General features: G+C 35.5%; 1 protein-coding gene across 1 annotated transcript in view; it reads right to left on the bottom strand.

Annotated features, from left to right (window-relative positions):
* Positions 1-873: 873 nt before the first annotated feature.
* Positions 874-25,542, bottom strand: part of LOC114664642 (platelet-activating factor acetylhydrolase 2, cytoplasmic-like) — a 38,762-nt gene continuing 14,093 nt past the window's right edge. The window contains exons 3-12 of the mRNA XM_028818832.2: positions 20,892-20,992; positions 19,884-20,034; positions 18,482-18,575; positions 17,707-17,775; positions 16,962-17,115; positions 12,975-13,088; positions 8,136-8,227; positions 5,467-5,637; positions 4,501-4,649; positions 874-3,065 (exon numbers count right to left, since the gene is read on the bottom strand). Of these exons, the coding sequence (XP_028674665.1) occupies positions 2,971-3,065; positions 4,501-4,649; positions 5,467-5,637; positions 8,136-8,227; positions 12,975-13,088; positions 16,962-17,115; positions 17,707-17,775; positions 18,482-18,575; positions 19,884-20,034; positions 20,892-20,981 (1,179 nt within the window). The 5' untranslated portion in view covers positions 20,982-20,992 and the 3' untranslated portion in view covers positions 874-2,970. The remainder of the gene's footprint in view (positions 3,066-4,500; positions 4,650-5,466; positions 5,638-8,135; positions 8,228-12,974; positions 13,089-16,961; positions 17,116-17,706; positions 17,776-18,481; positions 18,576-19,883; positions 20,035-20,891; positions 20,993-25,542) is intronic.

Genomic DNA, 25,542 nt, shown 5'->3' on the forward strand with positions numbered 1-25,542 from the left:
TCTTTCAGATCACAATCACTGTTATTGAGATTTTTAATTTGCTCATCTGTCACTTAATCCTGGCACTAACTACAGTACTAAATTGTCATTGCTACTTTTATTGTCAAATTGTTATTGCTAATAGAGTGCAAAGTTCACAGACAATCGACAAGTACTTCAATTTTAAATATCTTAATTATTTTAAGTCAGCTTGGTTGATCATCTATGGGACAATAAATGAAAAGTTTAAAGTAACCAGTTCTGCTGACAAAAACAGAACAATCCTGCAGAAAAAGAAGAGAAGTATATTCAACAACTGTGCTGATACAGCATGCTGGAAACAGTGAAAAGATTCCTGTAGGCATCTAACTCACCAAAGAATTCAAACCAGATACTGTACACTTACTTAAGTTTCTATAAGTACTGCTAAGCCATAATCTGTTTTTATGTTATGCTTGAAAAAACAAAGTGGGCTTTTAGTCAGGGCCACCCCCCTCAACTACACAGATGTCATATCAGAGTCCACTGTTATCAATAAAGGTGAGCAGCTGAGAGGTGGCTTTGATCTAGAATACATGACAATAACAACTACCCTTGTAGTTCGAACACAGAGATTCCTGACATTTTGGAAAACTAAAGAGGTGGGAGACTTGAAGCTTGAAAATGATTGTTGATAACCCAAAGTTAAAGTGAAAATGAGTGAGAAAGGACACATTGATTCAAAATTATTTTAACCTATAATACAGAAGAGGTTTATAACCCTTTACGTGCAAGAATCAAATACAACTCAAAAGATTGTGTTTAGGCAAAGCACATAATAAAGCAGTTAAATCTAAAAATGTAAATATACTGTGTACACTGCATCCAAAACAGAAAAAGAAACAAAGACAGGACTGTTTAAAGTTCCTATTTTAATGTCTCAGAAGTGTTACAGAACTGCTGGCTTTGACAATGAAACCAATGTCTCTAAAGATGTCTATGTTAAGGCAGCCAATTCCAATCATCTCAAAAACAAGTATATATTAAGAAAACTGGCATCTGCTTGAAGTATAATACTTTCTCTTCACCCCTCCTTCAATTTTCTCAAAGGTTCACTTGAGCACAAATCTTTAAGATAATTTAATACTATACACATAAATTACTTTCCCATTTCGGGAAAGACCACTTTTACATAAATAACCTTTACAATTCTAAAACACATTTTCCAATTAATTAATTTGACAGAAATTTTACTATATATGATAGAGAAAATATTTTTTTCCATCATTAACAAATTTGGCTTTTTATATGTTAAAGAAAAAACAGATTGCGTCTATAAACAAGCTTGGGCACCACCTTATGGTCACTCTTGAAATAGCAAGGGATCCACACAAATATCAATGTAATTTTTACAAATTTGATTTTGGCATCTTTTTGTAATTTTTACAAATTGAGTTTGGCACCTTTCTTTTGCAATAGCCATACATAATCCATCATTCTTCTGATATAACATGTTAAGAAATAAAATTTGAGCTTCTTATTTACATAAGCAGCAGATTTAAGTTACAAAGTGCATAACCATTTGTGCAAATAAATGCTCCCTTCTTATAACCCCATATTTACTTTACAACTGCTTTGTTTTGCATTAAGAAACATTCAAGCAGGCAGGCAAACTTAAATATATATCAGTCTGTTTTAGACAATTAATTAAAAAGCAGGCAATATAAATAATTAAATTTTAATCATGTGTTCCATTAAGCCTAATTTAGCTCTGATAGTGACCCTGTGTTTGGATTCAGCGGGTTGGAAAATGGATAGCTACTATAGTCACAATATTTGAATTTCTCAATAACTGCAAGCTGGACTGGTGTCAAAATGACATCACTGTCCAATTAATAAACAAATCCGTTAAATTAGAAAATGATAACACACAGTAGCAAATGGACTCAGAAATGAAATCTTCAATGTTTGCAGGCAGATAAGAACTTTAAAAGGCAATTCAGATCATAGTCCTAAAACATTCTTAGGATACCTTAACATTAAATTCCTGTGTATATACTGGAGCACGAATAATTCATTTTACAGATAATCTTTACAAGAAGCTGTAATTACTTACCCTCAGCACATCAGCCCTTACTACAGTTTGTAATAAAGATTAAATAATAATATTTTGGGCGAGGCAGGTTTGAGGACTGTTAAAATAGATCTACAAAATAGTATACTGTACGAGTGACTGGTTTCTTTTCCTGCTGCCAGTCACCTCTGGCTAAATTAACAGTCTTTTTTTAACAATGAAATCTGAACTAACTATTCAGTGCTGATTATTTTTCACAAAACGAATCGTAGTAATATTACTACTACATATTGCCAGCCTGAAGAAAATACAGCCTTCCATAGAGTCATTTATTAGGAGCAATAATATTTCCTAATAAGGGACCATAATAAACAGCTGGCATAGAATCTAAGTGTTTGCAGTGCAATGTTTTTTTTTTTTTTTTAAGAGATAAAGTTTGACACTGATTAAGAATATTGGCATTCTGTATCACCTGTACATTTCAGATTCATAAATAACATCAGATTTCTTTAGAGACAAAAGCCGAGAAGTCTGTGCACCAGTAAAAACAAATGAAAATCTGAAAGTGGAAAACAATATGTTGAGGGTGCAGTAGAAACAGGTTATTTATTATCACCAACGGTTTTCTATAAAAATAATATTACTTTTGTATCAATGTTATTGTAGCACAGACTACTCATAAAAAACATACTGGACAGGCACATGTTACATGAATTCAACACCACAGCATATGACATGAGAAATGTTTTCAGCACCAAAAACAGAGGGAGGTTTCCAGTGTCACCTCTGCTATGGGAAGCACATTGGAAATTGGGATAATGCACCAAAGATTCAGCTGTGTGACAGGACTGGCATTGTTGCCCGTTCCATGTCCAAATACCTGTCACAACTGCAGCCTGATGATGGGGTAGGAGGTGGGGCTGGCTCCAGGTGTTTCCTTACAGGTTACTTAGTACAGGTGGGGCATCTGGAATAATATCAGTACCTTTGCCTTCCACCAGGTTGCCCCAGGAATTAAATTCCTCATTTATATCTATAGGGAGTAACAGGAAAAAAAGAAAAAGAAAGAAAACAAAAAAGGCATGAGTAATTGAACCTCCAAAAATTATCCTATCCTGGGTCCGCTGCTCTTTTTGATTTACATGCTTCCATTAGGCCAGATTATCTCGGGGCATAATGTGAGCTACCACAGCTATGCTGATGACACACAGCTGTATTTATCAATAGCGCCTGATGACCCCGACACTCTTGATTCACTAACACAATGTCTTATTTGTGTTTCTGAATGGATGAGTAGTAATTTTCTCAAACTAAATAAGGAGAAAACTGAAATTTTAGTGATTGTCAAAAATTGATATAATGAAGTTATTTGAAATAAACGTGATGCATTAGCATTAAAAGTCAAGACGGAGGTAAAGAATTTAGGGGTAACTATTGACTCTGACCTGAATTTTAAGTCACATATTAATCAGATTACTAGGACAGCATCTTTTCACTTAAGAAATATAGCAAAAGTTAGACCTCTTATAACATTGCAAGATGCTGAAAAATTAGTTCACACTTTTGTTTTCAGTCGGCTAGATTACTGTAACGCACTCCTCTCAGGACTACCCAAAAAAGACATCAATCGATTACAACTAGTGCAGAATGCAGCTGCTAGAATCTTAACTAGGAAAAGAAAATCCGAACACATCTCTCAAGTTTTGAAGTCACTACATTGGTTACCTTTGTCATTTAGAATGGACTTTAAAATACTGTTTATGGTTTACAAAGCCTTAAATAATCTAGCTCCATCCTATATTTCAGAATGCCTCTCACCTTACACTCCTAACCATAACCTTAGATCTTCAAATGAGTGTCTGCTTAGAATTCCAAGAGCTAAACTTCAAAGAAGTAGTGAGGTAACCTTCTGCTGTTATGCACCTAAAATCTGGAATAGCTTGCCAATAGGAATTCGCCAGGCTAATACAGTAGAGCACTTCAAAAAAAATTGCTAAAAACACATTACTTTAACATGGCTTTCTCATAGCTTCAATTTTGTTTAATCCTGATGCTCTGTATATTCAATTAATTATCATTATCATTCATGGTGGCTCCGAAATCCGTACTAACCCCTATTTTCTCTTCTGTTCTTTTCCCGGTTTTCTGTGGTGGCGATCTGTGCCACCACCACCTGATCAAAGCACTGTGATGTTCCTACATTGTTGAATTAAAGGCCAGAAGTCCACATGACCATCATCATCAAGTTCTTCCATGTGAACCCTGAATACAATGAGGACTGATTGAGGTTATTTATGTTAGGTAGAATGCCTAGAGGGGGCTGGGTGGTCTCGTGACCTCGGAACCCCAGCAGATTTTATTTTTTTTCTCTAGCCATCTGGAGTTTTTTTTTTGTTTTTTCTGTCCTCCCTGGCCATCGGATACTTCACCTAGTAATTATATAAATTTGTATTAGAGATTCTTCTCACCTAAATGTCTGTTGAGGAATGCCATTGCTGCCCTGGCTGTAATTTCCAAGGCTCTCTCTGGCTGTAGCTTGCCCCTGGTTTCATAAATACGACTCAGCCACGGACTAATCAAGAATGTAAAGTCAGAGTGGCTTTGATGAACAGTCCCTCTAAAAGGAGAACAAACAGGGAAGAAAAGTTATAAATTAGTACTTTGTAACCGCACAGTTCCCACACCTTAATCCAACAAAGAAACACCTTTGCCATGAGGTAGAAAAGGCGGTAAACATCATGAAAGTGTGGCCAAACATACAGTACTATTGAGTCAATATGGAATAAAATCTCTAAGGAATGTTTCCAGCACCATGTTATATTAATGCCTGTAACACTTCAAGCTGCTCTGAGGGCAAAAGGGTTATCCTCCGGTATTAGATATCTAGTAAAATGACCAGAGAGTGTATTTTCAGATTTAATATTTTTATACCATAATGACAGCAGGTCAAAGTGGTGCATATCAAAGGTTCCTGACTCTACTCGCTTTGCTCCCCAATGGCTCAGCCTTTCTATATGGAGTCTGTAGTAAGATTTTGCTAATTATAGTTTTTTCAGTTGATGATTTACTGATGTTTGACTGTATTCTATTTGTAAAAAGGCAAAAAAACAACACTTTCAGCATTACTTCCCTTTATTTTACATTACAATCCTAGATAATCCAGTCTCTGTTAAATTATATGTGTTACTTTACTAGAGAGCAGTATACTTATACACGCTGAATGTTTTGATTATAAGCAATGAAAAGATGTAAATTATTCTCCTCAGAACATCTAGGAGTTAGAAGAGAATACTTATTCTACCTGTGTAAAACAGTGTTTTCCAATCAGGACACAAACATCAGAAATATTTAAAATACGGAATTAAGAGTTTAGAAACTATATAGAAAATTAACTTTAACTTTATTGGAAGTAGCTGAATGGAAAATTCTCTCACAGGATTGTAATCATCTTGGTTTCTTTATTATTCTGGAAAAGTTTCTTCATTTTTGCAATGCTGTCTGTAGTCTGAAAGGTTTCTGTATTGATGAAAAAAGCAGGTTTTCTCATCTGAAAATACAGATTATTTTCAATGGGGAACATCCAAGCATCCAAAGCGATGGCACACCTGCCACAAAAGACATAAAACATTGCATCATTTTTATTGAATTTCAGTTCTGAAAGGAGGATGTAACACCAAACATAAAAATACTGTCATTGGGTATATCTCCAAACTGGGCAAAAAATTACTTTTTTAAAGCTATGTTTCTCTTTGGATTCAGACATTGATAAGACTGGTCAGGTTTGAAAATAACTTATGTAAATGAGTATAAAGTATCTATCTATCTATCTATCTATCTATCTATCTATCTATCTATCTATCTATCTATCTATCTATCTATCTATCTATCTAATCTGGGCCACTGATGCAGGTTCCTTTACTAGAAGGAATCTGATGCCATCTTAAATTGATTGCTCTGTCAGTCACTTGTTTCCCTTTTGATTTAGAGGCCAACTTCAACCGGTGATTTGGCTTACACTACTGGTGATTAGTGTAATATTATCAAAAACTAATAAAAAGATAATATTCTGTTACCCAATTGTAATTTAAAATCATTTTTTCAATAAAATTCTTCAGAGGTATGTAATCCTTCAGGGGTTCTTTCTTTTATTATGATGTGCATTACAGTAGATTTCACAAGGCAAAAACTGATAAATCTTTAGTTTTCTTTTTATGTACTTTTAAAAACAACAATCCAAAACAACAAGAAATGTTTGAGACATTTTTAATAGGTATTTAACTATCATAAGTGACATGGTCCTGCAGAATCAAATTGGCAATGACTTGGTTATTTGTTATGGCAAACTAACCTTCCATAGGCCTGAAACAGAGAAAATTGCATGTTATATTGGATACCACAGGGCTCTAGCCCCCCTTTTGATGCAGAATTAGATTATGCACAGCATTTTACTGTTACCCGGTTAATGTGAATGATGTACAGTATCTGCTGATCAAAGTCAGTGAAGTATATCTCATTTTAGTAGCAGTGTGCTGTTTAATCAGAATAATTCTCCAAGCCTCAAGGCTAATTAAAGTTATAGGGTAGTTTCAGAAACATGACAATAAAGTCAGTCAAGTGGATTACCGTCACAAGATCTCGATTAGAAAGAAATGCTGTCAGATGAAACCTGAAAACTTCATACAGTTAGATTCTGTCAATGGGGCAGATCTGAGTGAGTCACCAAGTGGTGGCACTGCTGCTTAAAAGCAGAATACACTCGGAGAACTAGTGGCACCCCATGTGCTACTCTCAACGGAGATTGCAGATTTTCAACTGTTCCGTCAAATGACAAGGATAATGTGAATGAATAAGTTGAACCTGAGTTGAGACTGAGAGAAAGAGACCACAACCAAAAAGGACCAACTTGCTTCACTGGATCTTTGGTATATCAGTAGGACACCCTCACGGGCGGTGTATAGTTAAGGAATCACTGTTCAATTTGGTCCACTTCCCTCTGCCACCTTTTTAATAAACAAACAGTGTTTCTATTAGCCTTAGGACATATCTAAGTTCATTTTGACCAGTATAAAATATAATTACAGTGATCCCTCGCTATATCGCGCTTCGCCTTTCGCGGCTTCACTCCATCGTGGATTTTATATGTAAGCATATTTAAATATATATCGCGGATTTTTTGCTGGTTCGCGGATTTCTGCGGACAATGGGTCTTTTAATTTCTGGTACATGCTTCCTCAGTTGGTTTGCCCAGTTGATTTCATACAAGGGACGCTATTGGCAGATGGCTGAGAAGCTAGATTGCTTACTTTTCTCTCTGTCTTGTGCTGACTTTCTCTGATCCTGATGTAGGGGGATTGAGCAGGGGGGCTGTTCGCACACCTAGACGATATGGACGCTCGTCTAAAAATGCTGAAAGATTATCTTCACGTTGCTATCATTTGTGCAGCTGCTTCCTGAAACGACATGCTGCACGGTGTTTCGCATACTTAAAAGCTCGAAGGGCACGTATTGATTTTTGACTGAAAAACAAACTCTCTCTCTCTATCTCTCTCTCCTTGCTCCTGACGGAGGGGGTGTGAGCTGCCGCCTTCAACAGCTTTGTGCCCGGTGCTTTGCATACTTAAAAGCCAAACAGCCCTATTGATTTGTTTGCTAGAGATTGTTTTCTCTATCTATGTGACATTCTGTGCTCCTGACACGCACTCCTTTGAAGAGGAAGATATGTTTGCATTCTTTTAATTGTGAGACAGAACTGTCATCTCTGTCTTGTCATGGAGCACAGTTTAAACTTTTGAAAAAGAGACAAATGTTTGTTTGCAGTGTTTGAATAACGTTCCTGTCTCTCTACAACCTCCTGTGTTTCTGCGCAAATCTGTGACCCAAGCATGACAATATAAAAATAACCATATAAACATATGGTTTCTACTTCGCGGGTGGCTCTGGAACGTAACCCCCGCGATGGAGGAGGGATTACTGTACTTGTTCCTTAATGAGCTTAAAGCCATTCCAAGAAGTACCTAAAACCTATGAACTCAACAAATAAAGCAGATGTAAATTCCATGCCAAAAGTCAAAAATATTTTTTAGAAACTGTAGCTGTTACAAACCTGAACCGATCATCTTTGAGTAAGGCTAACAGAGAAGTAGCTCCTCCAAAGGAATGTCCTATGACCCCAACCTTCTCCATGTCTACTCTATTCTAAAAAAGAAAGAATAAGAAATATAAATTAAAAAAAAAAAAAAAAAAAAATATATATATATATATATATATATATATATATATTATAAATTAATTTTTTTTAATTTAGAACTTCTGTCTAACATCATTGGGAGAGATTCCACTAAAGGATTTTGAGCTCATTACACATAAAATATTCGAGAAGAAACAAGTGTTCTTAAAAGAAAAGAATTTTAGACTATGAAACTACTCTTTAGCAGTAACATTCATAACTTTCTTAAAATTTACAGAAACACACACCAGGAGTGTTAAGAATATGAAAACACACAGGAAGTGCAGTTATTGGCTCACAAAACCAGTTAAAGTTGTTAAAATTTAATACCAGAGTTCCAAGAAACTGAAAACAGCAGCATCCATAATGCACATAAAATGTAACAGAACATGTAGATGGAGATCCATCCATCCATCCATTTCCCAACCCGCTGAATCCGAACACAGGGTCACGGGGGTCTGCTGGAGCCAATCCCAGCCAACACAGGGCACAAGGCAGGAAACAATCCTGGGCAGGGTGCCAACCCACTGCAGGACACACACAAACACACCCACACACCAAGCACACACTAGGGCCAATTTAGAATTGCCAATCCACCTAACCTGCATGTCTTTGGACTGTGGGAGGAAACCGGAGCGCCCGGAGGAAACCCACGCAGACACGGGGAGAACATGCAAACTCCACGCAGGGAGGACCTGGGAATCGAACCCAGGTCCCCAGATCTCCCAACTGCGAGGCAGCAGCGCTACCCACTGCGCCACCGTGCCGCCCGTAGATGGAGATACAGATACAAATTAGAAAGTAAAGTTGCATTTTATTGCATTGGAATTTCCTCTCTCTAGATGAACTTCATGTTTTCTATACTTCCCCCTTGCAAGTTCCTGAATTTCTACATAATTCATCCTCTTTTCCAGAGAATAAGGAGAGTTTTTAAATAAGTTAGTTTTTTTTAAATAAACCAGTCTAGACAGAATGTTGGTGCAGGCTTCAAAAACGGTACTGACCATATCATTACTGCGTCACTGAAAGACCAGTGTCACTCTTTCACATTGTGATTAAAGTCTTTGAGAGTCATGCTAGGGCATGTGAAAAATAATATTCCAGATACAGCGGATCAGCTCAAGTTCACTTATAGCCACAATTGGCTCAGAGAGAATTCCATATCCCTTGCATTTCATACTATGCTTGTCTACATGGATAATTAAAAACTGACACTTTTAATAAACCATAGCTCATCCTTTAACACAGTAATTTTAACAAGACAAATATCACTACCACTAATCTCTCCCTAAACATAAGGGAAACAAAGAGGATGCTCATAGATTTCAAGAAAGCAGGTATTTGTACCCTGTACACTAGTGAGGATACAATAGACAGAGTCAGCATTTTTTAACTTCTTGGAGCCACACCATCACTAATGACCTAAACTGGTTACAGTGCATCTCTCCTGTCGTAAAAAAGGCTTGTTAACACATTCACTTCCAGGTCTTCCGTGGATGTCTGAGCACATCTTCACCTGAGCCGACTAATCAGTTCAGTCTACTCTTACTGGCTACATTAACCTCCTGGTACAGCACCTGCTCTGACCCCTGAAGAGGATGGTGAAGTTTGCTCAGATTACTACTAGTAAGCAGCTCCCTTCTGTTCAAGGCAACATAACACATACATACATACATACATACATACATACATAACATACCTAAGTGTGTTAGTAAGGCAAAAAGTATTGTTAAGGACCTCAGTGATTCTGCACTTTTCTCCCTCTTTCTTTCTGGTAAACAATACAGGACAGTTAGAACTTGATATGCTAGATTCAGGGACAGTTTTTATCGTCAGGCCAGCCATAGGGCTACTCAACAACTAACAACTGCATGAGCCTACCCCCGTGTGTTCTATATATATATTGATTGATGTTATTTTTAATACAGTGGTGTGAAAAACTATTTGCCCCCTTCCTGATTTCTTATTCTTTTGCATGTTTGTCACACAAAATGTTTCTGATCATCAAACACATTTAACCATTAGTCAAATATAACACAAGTAAACACAAAATGCAGTTTGTAAATGGTGGTTTTTATTATTTAGGGAGAAAAAAAAAATCCAAATCTACATGGCCCTGTGTGAAAAAGTAATTGCCCCCTGAACCTAATAACTGGTTGGGCCACCCTTAGCAGCAATAACTGCAATCAAGCGTTTGCGATAACTTGCAATGAGTCTTTTACAGCGCTCTGGAGGAATTTTGGCCCACTCATCTTTGCAAAATTGTTGTAATTCAGCTTTATTTGATGGTTTTCTAGCATGAACCGCCTTTTTAAGGTCATGCCATAGCATCTCAATTGGATTCAGGTCAGGACTTTGACTAGGCCACTCCAAAGTCTTCATTTTGTTTTTCTTCAGCCATTCAGAGGTGGATTTGCTGGTGTGTTTTGGGTCATTGTCCTGTTGCAGCACCCAAGATCGCTTCAGCTTGAGTTGACGAACAGATGGCCGGACATTCTCCTTCAGGATTTTTTGGTAGACAGTAGAATTCATGGTTCCATCTATCACAGCAAGCCTTCCAGGTCCTGAAGCAGCAAAACAACCCCAGACCATCACACTACCACCACATTTTACTGTTGGTATGATGTTCTTTTTCTGAAATGCTGTGTTCCTTTTACGCCAGATGCAACGGGACATTTGCCTTCCAAAAAGTTCAACTTTTGACTCATCAGTCCACAAGGTATTTTCCCAAAAGTCTTGGCAATCATTGAGATGTTTCTTAGCAAAATTGAGACGAGCCCTAATGTTCTTTTTGCTTAACAGTGGTTTGCGTCTTGGAAATCTGCCATGCAGGCCGTTTTTGCCCAGTCTCTTTCTTATGGTGGAGTCGTGAACACTGACCTTAATTAAGGCAAGTGAGGCCTGCAGTTCTTTAGACGTTGTCCTGGGGTCTTTTGTGACCTCTCGGATGAGTCGTCTCTGCGCTCTTGGGGTAATTTTGGTCGGCCGGCCACTCCTGGGAAGGTTCACCACTGTTCCATGTTTTTGCCATTTGTGGATAATGGCTCTCACTGTGGTTCGCTGGAGTCCCAAAGCTTTAGAAATGGCTTTATAACCTTTACCAGACTGATAGATCTCAATTACTTCTGTTCTCATTTGTTCCTGAATTTCTTTGGATCTTGGCATGATGTCTAGCTTTTGAGGTGCTTTTGGTCTACTTCTCTGTGTCAGGCAGCTCCTATTTAAGTGATTTCTTGATTGAAACAGGTGTGGCAGTAATCAGGCCTGGGGGTGGCTACGGAAATTGAACTCAGGTGTGATACACCACAGTTAGGTTATTTTTTAACAAGGGGGCAATTACTTTTTCACACAGGGCCATGTAGGTTTGGATTTTTTTTCTCCCTAAATAATAAACACCATCATTTAAAAACTGCATTTTGTGTTTACTTGTGTTATATTTGACTAATGGTTAAATGTGTTTGATGATCAGAAACATTTTGTGTGACAAACATGCAAAAGAATGAGAAATCAGGAAGGGGGCAAATAGTTTTTCACACCACTGTATATGCTGCAGAATTCAATATCAGTTGTTTCTATTATACTACTATTATCAGTTAGTGGGAAACATGCAGATAAGAATCTCACTGCACTGTATACACATGGGGACAAATGTAAATTACCACAGCTGAAAATGGATATGCATTTTGTACTTTTTTAGTAAATATCATAATTCTCTTTTTATTAAGAGATTAGAAAATTAAAAAGCACAGACAAAAGCATGGTAAAAAGTATTTTAACATAAAGGTGAAAAACTGTAAATAGAAAAATAAATAAATAAAACTGATAATCCTAAAAGGAAATTAACACAAAAAAGCCCAAAAGAACGATTTATCATGACTCAAGAAATAGAATAAGTAGAATAAAAGAATAAGTACCCCACGACCAAACAAGCAAAAAAAAAAAAAAAAATCCCTCAAGGAATAAAGTGCAAAAATCTAATGTGCAGACCTCTAACCTTCAATTTGAATGCTTTTATTGAACGTAAAATTGTACTGATTGATAAAAAATTCATTTTACATATTTTAGCATTATGATAAACATGGTAGATTTGCTTCTCCTATCTAATATGTTCCAAAGTAAACAGTATTAAAGTAAATTAATTTGTACTATATTTGACAATAAGGACTGATTGATAGTAGTACATCTCAAAAGTGTGCAAGACACTTTAAACTAAGCACTTTAAAATGTTAAACACTTTATTTTAAACTGTGGTTTGGGGATGGACATTTTCAATAAAATTTGGGGAGGCAAACTGTTTGCTGCTCAAAAGGAAATATATTGTTAATACAATTTTTTTGTAGTACAGATTCACTTGCTTTGATCAAAAGTATCCTCTATCTTGCATGTGCTAAAAAAATCATCCAAGAGGTGGTTTCTACAACACATGCAGATAGTACTGTATATTCATTATGGATTCTCCTATGAAATACATTATTGCAATCATAAATTGATAAGCTGATTTCATGTGTAAGTCTATGTACAGTATATTTAATGTATGATGATGTGTAACAAAGAATAGTACGGGATAAAGTAGAATATTTAATTGGTGTTCTAATGCTGGAAATAAGAATTCTTACTGAACAGGTAACAATACAGTATAATGTGCATAATTTTGGATGTTATCACACAAAAGTAAATAATTACATCCGCATTTTAAGAAGAAGACATCTATTTTACCTTGAGACTTTCAATATCAAAGTCAGACTTCATAACATTGACGATGCTCCTTCCATCATTGATTTTATTCACGAAGTTAAGAGCTCTCACACACTCATTAGCACGTTGGTGTAACTTTAAATATAAAAAAAACAATAATTAAAAATAGTCAAAATGACAATTAACACTAAATACCATGAAATTTCAGGTCCTATGCCACCTACAGAAGTTCTTCAGTGACTCTGCAATAATGCCCTGTATAAACAGTGGACAGAAGGTGGAATATAGAGGCCTGGAATGACTTTGTTGATGTGCAGATTGCATCATCAATAATTAGACACTATTAAACCCAATGAGATTGTAGTTGACTTAGTGAACAGAAGTTACGTTAGTTCAGGTACAGTATGTACATACTTACGGGTACACCTGGATAGAAACCTGGATTGGGCTGAAAACACTGTAAACATATTAAAATAAAAAGTAGGCAGCTATTACTTTAGGCAGTTAAGTTAATTTAGAATAGATGAAGTATTTCTGAATTTGTATCTGTAGTTACAATTATTCTCTTTTGTGCTGTGGCATGGTGGGGTAGTCTCATATGAAAAGAAGATGCCAATGAACTTAGTATTTTAGAGAAGAAAGCCATCTCTGTTCCGAGTCCAGACTCTCTTGAGGCAGTAGCAGAGAGAAACAGAAAGATGTTGGCTAAGCTGCTGGCTATCAATGTATGACACCCAGATCAACCTGGTGAACAACTTTATCATGAGGCGAATTTTATCAACGATTTCTTACCTGCTTCCATTTTTGTTACAACACTGTTTTTCCTTCATCAGTTTCAACAACTTTATTTATTTTATGCACAAATCATATTATTTTTACTTGTCATCTTAACATTAGGCTGCAAATTTTTTGGGATCAGCTACTACCACACTGAAAATTCTTCTTGGGATCAATAAGTAAAAGCATCAACTGAAAGGTAGATATCATTTTTTATAATATCAATATTGTTTTGTGTATAACAAACTGGATGGCATTATCATGAACATTACATAATGCTCTGTACACCACTGATTGGACTTTTCTGAATTAAAAGAAAGCCATGAAAGTGCACTATATACTGTCTGCCCCGGAAACTGTGCCAAGCCATCCACGCTAATAAATCAACTGTGAGTGCTAGCACTACTTTATCCCAATTACCTGAATGAATGAGTACATGGCAATAACACTGGAATGTTAAAACTATAAAACTATTTGGAACACAATTAAATATTCAAAAATGAAACACTGTAATGGTGATGTGGTATTTCAAAAGGCTGTGGTTTAGTGTTCTAGGTATGGGATGCTCAATTCATTTACTCTAATAGGTTATCCAATGTATGAGAAAAAAATATTTGAAACCACCTACTTGTTTAACTATGACACTCTGACTTTTGTACCAATACATTCCAATTAGAAAATGGTATTATATAAAACATTTTACATATTTTGCTTTCTGATAACAGTTTACATATAAGAAGTCTTATTTCTTTAATCAAAGTATCCACCCATGACTCCTATTTATTAACTATTTTGGGACTTTATATAACAATTAAAAGCAGAGGTGTTTTTTGGATTATGCCATTCAAATGTATGGTGATTAGTATGTTTGAAAGGCTTAAGAGTCATTATATGTAAATGAACTGAGCTGATTAAAGGAAGCTTTCAGTTAGATTTCTTCAGTCTGCCATGCTGCAAAAACAAAAGCAAGTGGGACTCCATCAGTAGATTCAAATAAAAGACATCCATGTTTGAGCCCATATATAATGAATGATCAAGACTTTTATTAACTATTTATTTTCCCACAGTGCCAATCACAGTACTACTGGCTGTAATGTGCAAACAGACTGATAACAGCACAAGCCTTGTAGTTGCTGAGAATTTCAGGGAAAATAACTGTATTCTATATAACAAATATAATTTAACAGCTTACATGTGTGTAATGTAGAGAAAAGCCAAGCAAAATGACACCTTTTATTGGCTAACTAAAAAGATTACAATATGCAAGCTTTCGAGGCAACTCAGGCCCCTTCTTCAGGCAAGAGACTGGAGTTCCCAATGTTTATATACACACTCTAGGACAAGAAACAACAATCTTTAAATGAGAAATTTTAAATGTAAAAAGATTAATAGATTCATTCAGGCTAGGGTTAATTTAACAAGAGCAAGAAGAACAATGTATGGTCAAGATCTCTGGATAAGATAACTGTCCAACGAAGTCTTTTGAAGTTTGTAATGAGTTGTTTCAAAACAATGTGGATCTGTAGACAGGTTGTCTGTCATTCTGAGAGATGTAAACAATCCTCATATCTGGCCATAAAACTCTTGTCTTTATTCAATCTAACACGGTACAACACCCTAGTACTTCAATCAATGTTGTAATGTATTAAATTTTAGCATGAGTTTAACTTTCCATTCTTTTCTCTCTTGCTGTGTTTTGAAGTTGCCCATAAGCACTGTGACTTCAATGTTCCTCTCACAGTGTCCATGGCTGTTGAAGTGGGCCGCTACAGGAACATCTGTGTTGCCATGTTTAATGTGGAACCTGTGTAAATTCATTCTCTGGCGGAGTGTTTGTCCAGTTTCTCCCACATAGAGTGCAGTGTCAGGACATTTCATGCAGAAAATTAGGTAGACTACATTAGATGATCTGCAGGAAAATGATCCCTTTATGTGATGTTCAAGTCGGCAGTGTGGTATAACTATACAGTCTGTATCATAGATGTGGGCACATGTTTTGAATCTTTTCTGTAAGCATGGAGATGTGCCATTTTCTGTTGGTTCACTTAGGGAGCTTCAGACAATTAGTTGTTGAAGGTTTGGTGGTTGTCTGTATGCCAGGAGGGGAGGTTCAGGAAATACATTTTTCAGTGTTTGGTCATTGTTTAGTATTGGCTGAAGTTCTTTTATAATTTTTCTAAGTGTTTCAAGATGTGGGTTGTAGGTGACAACAAGGGGGGTGTGGTCCTTGTTGTCTTTGTTTTTATATTCCATAAGGTTGTCTCTGGGTAAGGCAGTAGCCCTTCTTATTTGAGTGTCTGTTGTTTTGGGGGTGTAACCTTGTCTGATGAAATCTTGTCTGAGCTATGTTTGTGTAAAGTGCCTCAACAACAGAAGAATGCAAGCAAACCTCAATATTTGTGGTCACTACATTGAAAATGCAATTCACTTCAAGCAGACTACCAAATTTTCAAGCAGAAAACATGATGCTCCTTTGAGTTTTAGAGAAGTAACGAGCTATGTTATGCCAAAATATGCAGTCTCCTCCCATGAACCCAACACTAAAAGGATACAACAGTACTAAGATAATAACCATGGGCACAAAATGAGGCTTCAAGTGACAATGTACAGACTACAGTTAAAAGGGCTGGGAAACTTTATTTTACTAGTCCAATATAAATGTACTGAAATAAATTCTCACTTGAACGAATAGCTCAATCAAATCTGTTTAGTCAATTATCTGCTTTAAATTACCAGGGCTTGAACAGTAGTGTGGGATTATGACAAGCATGCATTTTATGTACGCACCCTACACAGTCAAACAGATACAGGGTGATTTCCAACTGCTGTTTTAAGACAAAAATTGTAATAAAAGGATATGATTATTGCTAACTTTATAATGTGCAAGTTGTTTCCAGCAAGTGGCAACAGTGAAGTGGAAAGTTTGAATATTAGAGTATGAACAGGTCCATTAATATTGTACTCTAATATCCAGACATGAAAAACAGAAAAAATGTTTCGATAAGAGGTCAAATATCCTTTTCATTAACCCTTACAGATACTTAAACATTAATACTAGACAGAATGCACATTGCTAGTAAATATCGTTATGGCAACAACTATCGAGGTATATCTGGCCATATTACATAGTCCTACATACCATATATAAGAATAAATACAAACTAAAAAAGACTAAATAGTAAATAATATGGAAATGAATGCTCAGAAATTTAACTCCCACACTCGACTTACTTGCAAGTTTCGAACCTTGAACTCCTTCTCTTCTTGCTTAATCTTACGGTAATTAATCCACTCTTCCTGCAGGTAGCAGTTTGGAAGCACAGAATCCTCAGTGCTCAACGAAGATGTTTCCTTGTAATGGTAAGTAATACTAGCAGAGCAGTCCCTAGGTAAAGATTGAAACATAATTGCAGACAACATAGATAATTGGGGGTGCAGATTTGGGAGAAAGCTTACAAAAATACTAAGTAGTTTGGAAAGAGATGTTAAACATGCTTTAGTTTAGCTTCTATCTCAGCAGAGTTTAAACAACTTCATGTTTTATGATTTGAAATTATTTGTTGAAATTGGACTATATTTGCACCCATTTTATTCAAAGGACTGGGGAGTGCAAAACAATAATCTGATTTCAATTGCCAGCAATATGCAATATATTGCACCTTTAAAAGTGAACACTACATATTCTAAATTGGTTCTAATGTAGAGTCCAACTGCCATTTTATTTTCTGCAGCTGCATGAGAACAGGATAGATGACTTGCTGAGATACACTTGATAACAGATTAAATCATCAGTCATGAGACAAGACAGTGAGCCTGAAAATCCCATTTTAATTTGTACTTTGTTTTATTCACTGTTTAAGGTTTATTTAAATTACTGTTATGCTACAGGTCTGACCAATGGACAATCCCATCACCTTAAGGTGGTAAATGGTCCATTTATGTGAAAACAATTTAATATAGGTCTACTTTATCTTACCTGTGCTCCAAAGCAGCAACAAGAAAACCATGAGAGGCCATTTCCAAACAGACTGCAGCATACACGGTCCTAGAGTAAGAAAAGCAATACACATAAAGCAGCCAGATCACAGTATTAAAATAGAAAAATTTAAAAAAAGCTATAAGAAGTGTTTGGACGTTCACAAATGTGATGTTAACATTCTGGCAACAAAACATTAAGTAAAATAGAATTAGAAGAACATTATTTGCACATGTTTATAAAAATATATTATCTCTATCTTTAAAGTTTTACCCCATGAATGACTTATAAATACTGTAGCATTTTTCTTTTTACAAATTGTACAAACATTAAGCAATCTACAATGAAAGCTGAAAAGGAAAAACACACATTTCATGACAATAAGAGTGGAACTAATTTTCATTCTATAAATCAAATTTATGAGAGAATCAAAACAAACATATGACAATATTAAATTTAGGTCCAGTCTCTTATATACTGTATTTACTCTCATATGCCATTATACTCAGTGCAATACTCCTAACACAAGAATAATTATCAAGAAGAATCTTTTTATGTACAATGCTGCTCACTGACACAGCAAACCAGTCTACCTAAAATCAGCTTTATTTTATCAAACGGAAAATCCAGAGTAGAGATACGTTTTGTGGCAAGACTTCATTTTTAGTTAGGTTATGCCTTTCTAATAAAACATTAAAATTATGCCGCAGGGCAAAGTGGATCATAGAAGAACCAAAGAACTTGATTTTTTTAAAAAAACTGTCTTAATACTTACCGGAAGGCACCCAACCCATGAGAAAAAATGAGGAGTGGAAATTTTAATCCAGGAACAACAGGAGCGCACCATCTGACTGGGACTTGAAATGAACCTGTCATTAAGAATAGCGTGCTTAAATTGAATATATACACATCTGAACTTGTTCAAAACAAAAGCTTTGCTTCCTGTGCATAGTAGGTTCACAATGTGCCACGGGGATGATTTTTTTTTTTTTTTTTAAGTAAAAATTATCTGTTTTCTTTCTGTTTAATAAAGCTAAATATACTACAAAAATTAATTATCTCTGGATAAACTACAGTGCTAAAACAGAGAGCTGATTTCTTCTAGTATTCTTTGCAGTTTACTGCTTATCTATTGAATAACTTGACCAGTTAAAATAATACTTTACTGAATAAGATATTTCAAGTGATTAGTATTATTCACACATAATTAATTAGCAGCATAGAGGCAGTACTCCTTTTGATAGCAAGCACACTACCACTATAGTGGACATGAACGTCAGTCGTACACAAGACTTGGGAGACTCAGTTATACACATGCCCTACAAATGGTGTTAACTGAAATGTCATCTGGGAATTTAGTCTCATTTTGACTCAAGATTATTAAAAAAAAAAAAAAAATAAAGTTTACATTTACTGGTTTGCAGCATGTGTCTCTATGCACTAATATGTCATATTCTTTCTCAGTTTATCTGCAACCAAATATCTCTGGTGTGACATCAAAAAGAACTGGTGTCTATGACCTATTTTAATTTAAAATATTATTAAGCAGTTAAGACCTGTGATTCAATAAAATCTAGCAGGAAGAATATGACAAGAGTACCACAGTTCAGAAAGAAAGAAAGAAAGAAAGAAAGAATAAAAACTAGGCTTTATGAGGATTTTATAACATTTCAAATACTAAAAAATTTGAAGAGAACAGGCCATTCTGTCCGACAATGCTTGCCAATCCTATCCACCTAATTTCTCCTAAATAACATCAAATCAAGATTTGAAGGTAGCTCTCTGCCATGTAATTTATTGCATGTGTCTATGATTCTCTGTGTGATGAAACACTTCCTAATGTTTGTGTGAAATTTACCCTTAACAAGCTTCCAACTATGTCCCCATGTTCCTATTGAACTAATTTTAAAATAATAGCCTGGATCCACTGTGCAAATTCCTTTCATAATTTTAAAACCTTCAAACATGTCACCTCTTAATCTCCGTTTGCTTTAACTGAAATGGTTCAGTTCCTTTGATCTTTCCTCTTGCCTCATATCTGTCTGTCTTGGAATCAGTCTAGCCACTCTTCTTTGGACTTTTTCTAACCAGAGTAATGTCTTTCTGATGCACACAAGTTTGGAATTTACTTTCAGCAAAGTTTATTTATGAGCATACATGGTGGGAAGCTACCTTACCAAAAGTAAGTTTAAGAAGTGGGGTGAACCAGTTCTTGTTGAGGTTCATATAGTCTGCTAGACCATTGCAGTACTCAGACCTAGGGATCCACAGTGGCTGTTCGCTGTCCTCTGCAGCCTGGCATGGGTAGTAAAGTCTGAAAAATGTCCCCTGGGAATTACAAAGAAAGTTACATCAATTAAGTATTTTAAAGTTCAAATTTTAAAGTATCTTCAGAAACAATATTTCAAGGTGGCAAAAAAGCAGTGTTAGCTGCAGTTTCATAGCAGCACCCTTCACAGCAGATCCCAATATATTGATTTATGTGAAATGGGAGAAGAGTATTCTAAAACATTAATCCATTATATATGCTGAAATAACCATGACATAAATGGTGTAAATAAGCATATTAGCTTTATTTTAATCTAGCTGAAATGTTTGCATTTATGAAAAAAAAAACATATAAGGTTGACATCAACGGTAAGCTCCTAACATTCAGAGAACACTATGTTACAATAATTGGAACATCATAGGAACCAGAAAACTGATCTTGCCAAAAAAACGTATCATTGCTTTAACACTAAAAACACTGCAGGCCTTTCAAAGACAGAAAATTTCCTCAATATACATCATAATTTGCAAATCATTTCTTGAACATATTCAAAATATCTACATTTAAGAAGTTGCAGAATTATCAGAAAACCAGTACATGTTAAGTACAAAAAAGGCATCCTACCCATACTTAAGATTTACATAAAAACATCTGGTGCTTTCAGAACATGACTTTCCAAAATAAAATTGGGAACTTAGCACTAGAATTAGAGAAAGAGGGGAAAACACACAAAAATCCACCAGACAGATTTTTCTCAAAATCAATAGGCATCTACCATTATAAAAAAAAATTTGTCAAAATTTTCATACCATCACAATACTCTCCATATTTTATGCAGATGTAAAAACAGAACATAAAAATATTGTAGTCAGAAGAAGAGCCGTCACCAACAACAGTAAATCTGTATGTCACATACCTTCCTAGTGTGGTCTGCCATAATGTCAGCACAACCAACTAGATGAGGTCCAGATCCTGTGGGAAGTCCCAGAGAACTCCTGTTACCCATTACAGATGCAGCTGTGAAGAAAACATGAAAACGTATTCATTCTATACCCTCTGAAAAAAATATTAATATATACTGGCTCATACAACAAAGCACATGCTATGGGTGGAGTCAAATTTAGCCAATATTTTTGTGCATGACACACACACTCTACAACAGAAAACACCAGAATTTAAATACTATTCTCATACATTGCCACAAATGCAAACAAGTGGAGCCGTCATTTTTACATGATGTAACAAAGCTATTCCACAATAGAAACACAAGTGGACAAAGATTACATGCATCCAGATGAGCAAATCTTTTTGTTTCCCCCTCTCTCTTGTTTTGGCCACATACTGTAGATATTACACAAGGGCTAAGATTTATTTTCTCAAGCTTCTAAGTATTGTTTCTTTCTATGTGGGATACAGAGATTGTAGCTCACTACGAATATGTTTCAATTTTAATTAACTAATAAAATTCTTTACTCACTCAAAATTCAAACAACTCTATTTTTCACACCTGTATACTTTGCCATAATGACAATATCTACAGTATCTAAGAACAGCTTTTACATCTTTGAATTGGATTCCAGAGAAATATACATTTGCATTTATTTGTTTAGCAGACACTTTTATCCAAAGCAACTTATAAAAGAGAAAAAGGTTTCCAGGGAAATTTGGAGAAGACTTTAAAATCCTACCTACTTCAACACATACAACCATAAATGGCTTTGGTGCCCTTTACACTAGGCAAACTATTAATGCCTATATTTCTTGATCCTTCTTGATAGGCATGAAAGCTTTCCTGCAAGCATTCCATACATATAGACCTAATGTGCAATAATAAAAAATGCTAACTAGGCAAAACCTTTATAACAACCTGGTGTCTATGAAACTCTCACAGTTGTTTTTAAAGCTAATAAATATAACTTTGGGGCTTTGTAGTTATGCTGTACTGAGTTGAGAGGCCTCTTCAGGCTACAATAATTGTAGCCTGTTTTGTCATTGAATTTTATTACAAATCTGATGTGTAAACCATCACTGGCAGTAATGAGAAAAACAAACATGAAAACCTAATTATTTGCCAACGCTGACCTCTATTCCCAATTTTCCTTCATGCTAAATCGGAGCTTCTGGGCACAACTTTTTTTGTCTCCGAGTGCACATATTTCAGTAGAGTACATATTTTGACATTTTTTTCTAGGCTTACACTTTAAGATAGCCTTTTGTGAAGAAGGCTATGTAAAAAAAAAAAAAAAAATAACTGACGATTCAAGCAAGCACTTATAAAAGAAAAGACATAACTGATGCAGTTGATATTGGTTACATTATATACATACTTGCATTTGCAAACACATTTAATCCATTTTAGGGTCATGAGAGGCTGGGGCCCATCCCAGAAGCATTGACACAAGATAAGAAACAACCCAGGATGTGGTATCACACCATCACAGGACATATACATAACAACCATTCACTCTCTAGTAACAAACCATAGATGCACATTAATATACGGTATAACATCTAGAAGCTGCTCAGGTCAGATGGCTTCCAGAATCAACTTGTCTTAGAAGCCATACTACTCTAAAGTGCATAATTTCATTCAACTACAGATTCAGTCATTTAAATAAAAATGCATCTTACACATTACTTGCATATATTTGTATAAGGAGGATAATCTTTTTGAAACTGATTATCTACAGTATAAAGGGATGCAAGCTAATCTCTGAAGAACTGTGCTATTTAAATATAAATGCAAAATTTACCTTAATTTGGAAAATAAAAAAGAATGTAATTAGTATTTATTTTAAAAAAGTAGTTTCTGCAGTGCAAAATCTTTTTAAAAGCTTGAAATTGTATTCAACTAAGTTATTGAGCAAAAAATTAAGCCCCATGGAAAAACTGAATCAACTGGCAGTGGCACTTTTCATATATAATTTTAATAGATTTTTGCTAATTTAAATTTGTTTTCTTTTAAATAAAAACGTTATGCTGCATTTGCACCCTTATGTCTATGCTATTAACACAACAATAAAATTATTCACTAGCAGTCTTCTGTGTATGAGGAATTTATTTTGACTGTAGAACAGCACTATGTATCTCATGAGAATTAGTTTTGTAAATGAAATAACATAGTTTACTGAGGTAAGTTTTTTTCTTTCTTTATTTCATAATGACAAACTTTTTTTCCAACATGTGTGCAACTATAACTTGAAAAGGCATTTACATTAGTGTATAAGAAGTAAGAGAAGCAATCATCTCCATCTTCTTTAGATCCTTCCTCAAAAGCAATGACATACTATATACGAACCTAATGAGCAAAGTCTAGTTTAAAATCTTTCCATCTCTATTATGAAGTGACTGTGGGCCGCAAAATACAATGCATTTATTTTACATTTAAATATAGGATTATAATATGTTTATATCTTCCCGGGTCCTCCCTGCGTGGAGTTTGCATGTTCTTCCCGTGTCTGCGTGGGTTTCCTCCGGGCGCTCCGGTTTCCTCCCACAGTCCAAAGACATGCAGGTTAGGTGGATTGGCGATTCTAAATTGGCCCTAGTGTGTGCGTGTGTTTGTGTGTGTCCTGCGGTGGGTTGGCACCCTGCCCGGGATTGGTTCCCTGCCTTGTGCCCTGTGTTGGCTGGGATTGGCTCCAGCAGACCCCCGTGACTCTATGTTCGGATTCAGCGGGTTGGAAAATGGATGGATGGATGGATATGTTTATATATTACATTTAATGAGAATTTTGGGGAAACCCATAACAATAGGGACTTTATTCATGACTCTTAAAATTCAGGTTTTAATTTCCCACAAAACAATCCAGTGCATTATTTTGTCTTTCCACCCACCCTGTCAAACTGTTCCCAAGTTCAGATTATTTTCTGGGTGATCCCTGTGTGTAGGTGATTGATGATTTTCTTTTTATTTCTGTTTTAAAGTAATGCCTTTTATTGTCCATTTTGGAAAAGTGCAGAACACAATTCATTGTCTCTAAAGTTCCCTAGAGGGTGCCCGAAACTCTTCAATTTATCCATTATGAGTAACAGAAAAAGCCTGTGAGTTTTTCTGTTTTGGTGTAAAAGATGCTATTGTAATTGTAGCATTTTCATTCCTGCAAGGGTTATGATACAAAACAGAACATTTGTGTTTAGGATCATTTTTGCTTACACATACATGTATTTCACAACAATACATGAAAAGAAAGGACTTGTATGCACTTGGAAAAGACTGCCTTATGAAAATGAAGAGCTCCAGAAAATTTTCACAAGAACTAAGAACAGACAATGCATTGAAGTATCTGTTTATTGTTCATCTTACTATGGGGACTGTTTAAACAGTAACATTCCATTTTCCTCAAAAAAAGATTAAATTGGGATGAATAATCTCAAGAGTTTTAGGCATAGCAGATTGATGGCACTTTCAGCCATGGGAATGTAATTACAATTTTTGTTTCAGTCATACAAATAAAAAGACTAATGCATTGCAATATTTCACAGAATGAAATCACAAAATATGACTATTGTAAAATAGTTTAAAAAATAAAATCATAATATTATTACATCATGAACCATGTATCATGATAAGATAATACTGGTGTCCCTGGCAATTCCCACCCTTAGTTATAACCATTACAATTAATTTTCTTATACAGTACTTAACAAAAAGCTGGGTGTTGTGACAGCATTGTGATTAGACTCATAATTTCAGAGACTCTTATTAAATCACCTTCGCTGTAACTTTCATATAAACTCTCCCTGTTCATGGGGGTTATCTCTGTGTACATAAATAAATGATAGGTTAAATGGAAAAAAATGTTCCTTTTATGACTGTGTATGGATGGGAGCTACTACATGTTCAAAGTTAGACTACTCAGCATGGTCGAAATTTAGAACATGAGGTATAAAACAAATTAAGAAATCATATAGGTAAAACTAGAAGCAACCTGCTTATCATTAAGAATCAAAATGCATTTTAAGTATAACGGACAACTCTAAATTGGCCCTAGTCATTGTGTGGTGTGAATGTATATATGAGTGTGTTCCCCTGCAATGGACTGGTGCCCTGTCCAGGGGAATGTTCCTGCCTTGTGCCTATACTTGCTAAAATAGGCTCCATCCCCAGGAACTCTGCTCAGGATTAAGCAGGCTTCAAAAATAATATTGTATGGCTTTGCATTCATTGCAGCATTTCCTCTCTTCCTCCCCTTAGTTTTCCTCTAACCTGTTAGATGTAATTGGCTTCTAAATCCATGTCTTCCTTCAGTTTAGCACCAGGCCAGGTTTGTAAATACAGTAATAACTAAGAATACTTGGTCTTTTTGTCTTTAATGTATAGTGTTACTGATATATGAAATGACTTCATAATCTTTGTTTGCTTCAAATATGCGAATGATCTGTGGTTGTGTTTTCTAACAAACTGAAAACTATTAACAAAGGTCCAATCTGGAGTCACCTAAATGAGACAAGGCTCAGTTTTAACAATGAAAAATTGATGTATGACTAAAAAGCATTTGTTTTTGAAAAAATACATTTATAAACTAAACAAGGAGTTTACACCAAATTAAATAATAATTGTAAAA

The sequence above is a fragment of the Erpetoichthys calabaricus genome, chromosome 14 (assembly GCF_900747795.2).
Source record: "Erpetoichthys calabaricus chromosome 14, fErpCal1.3, whole genome shotgun sequence".
NCBI classification, from domain to species: Eukaryota; Metazoa; Chordata; class Cladistia; order Polypteriformes; family Polypteridae; genus Erpetoichthys; species Erpetoichthys calabaricus.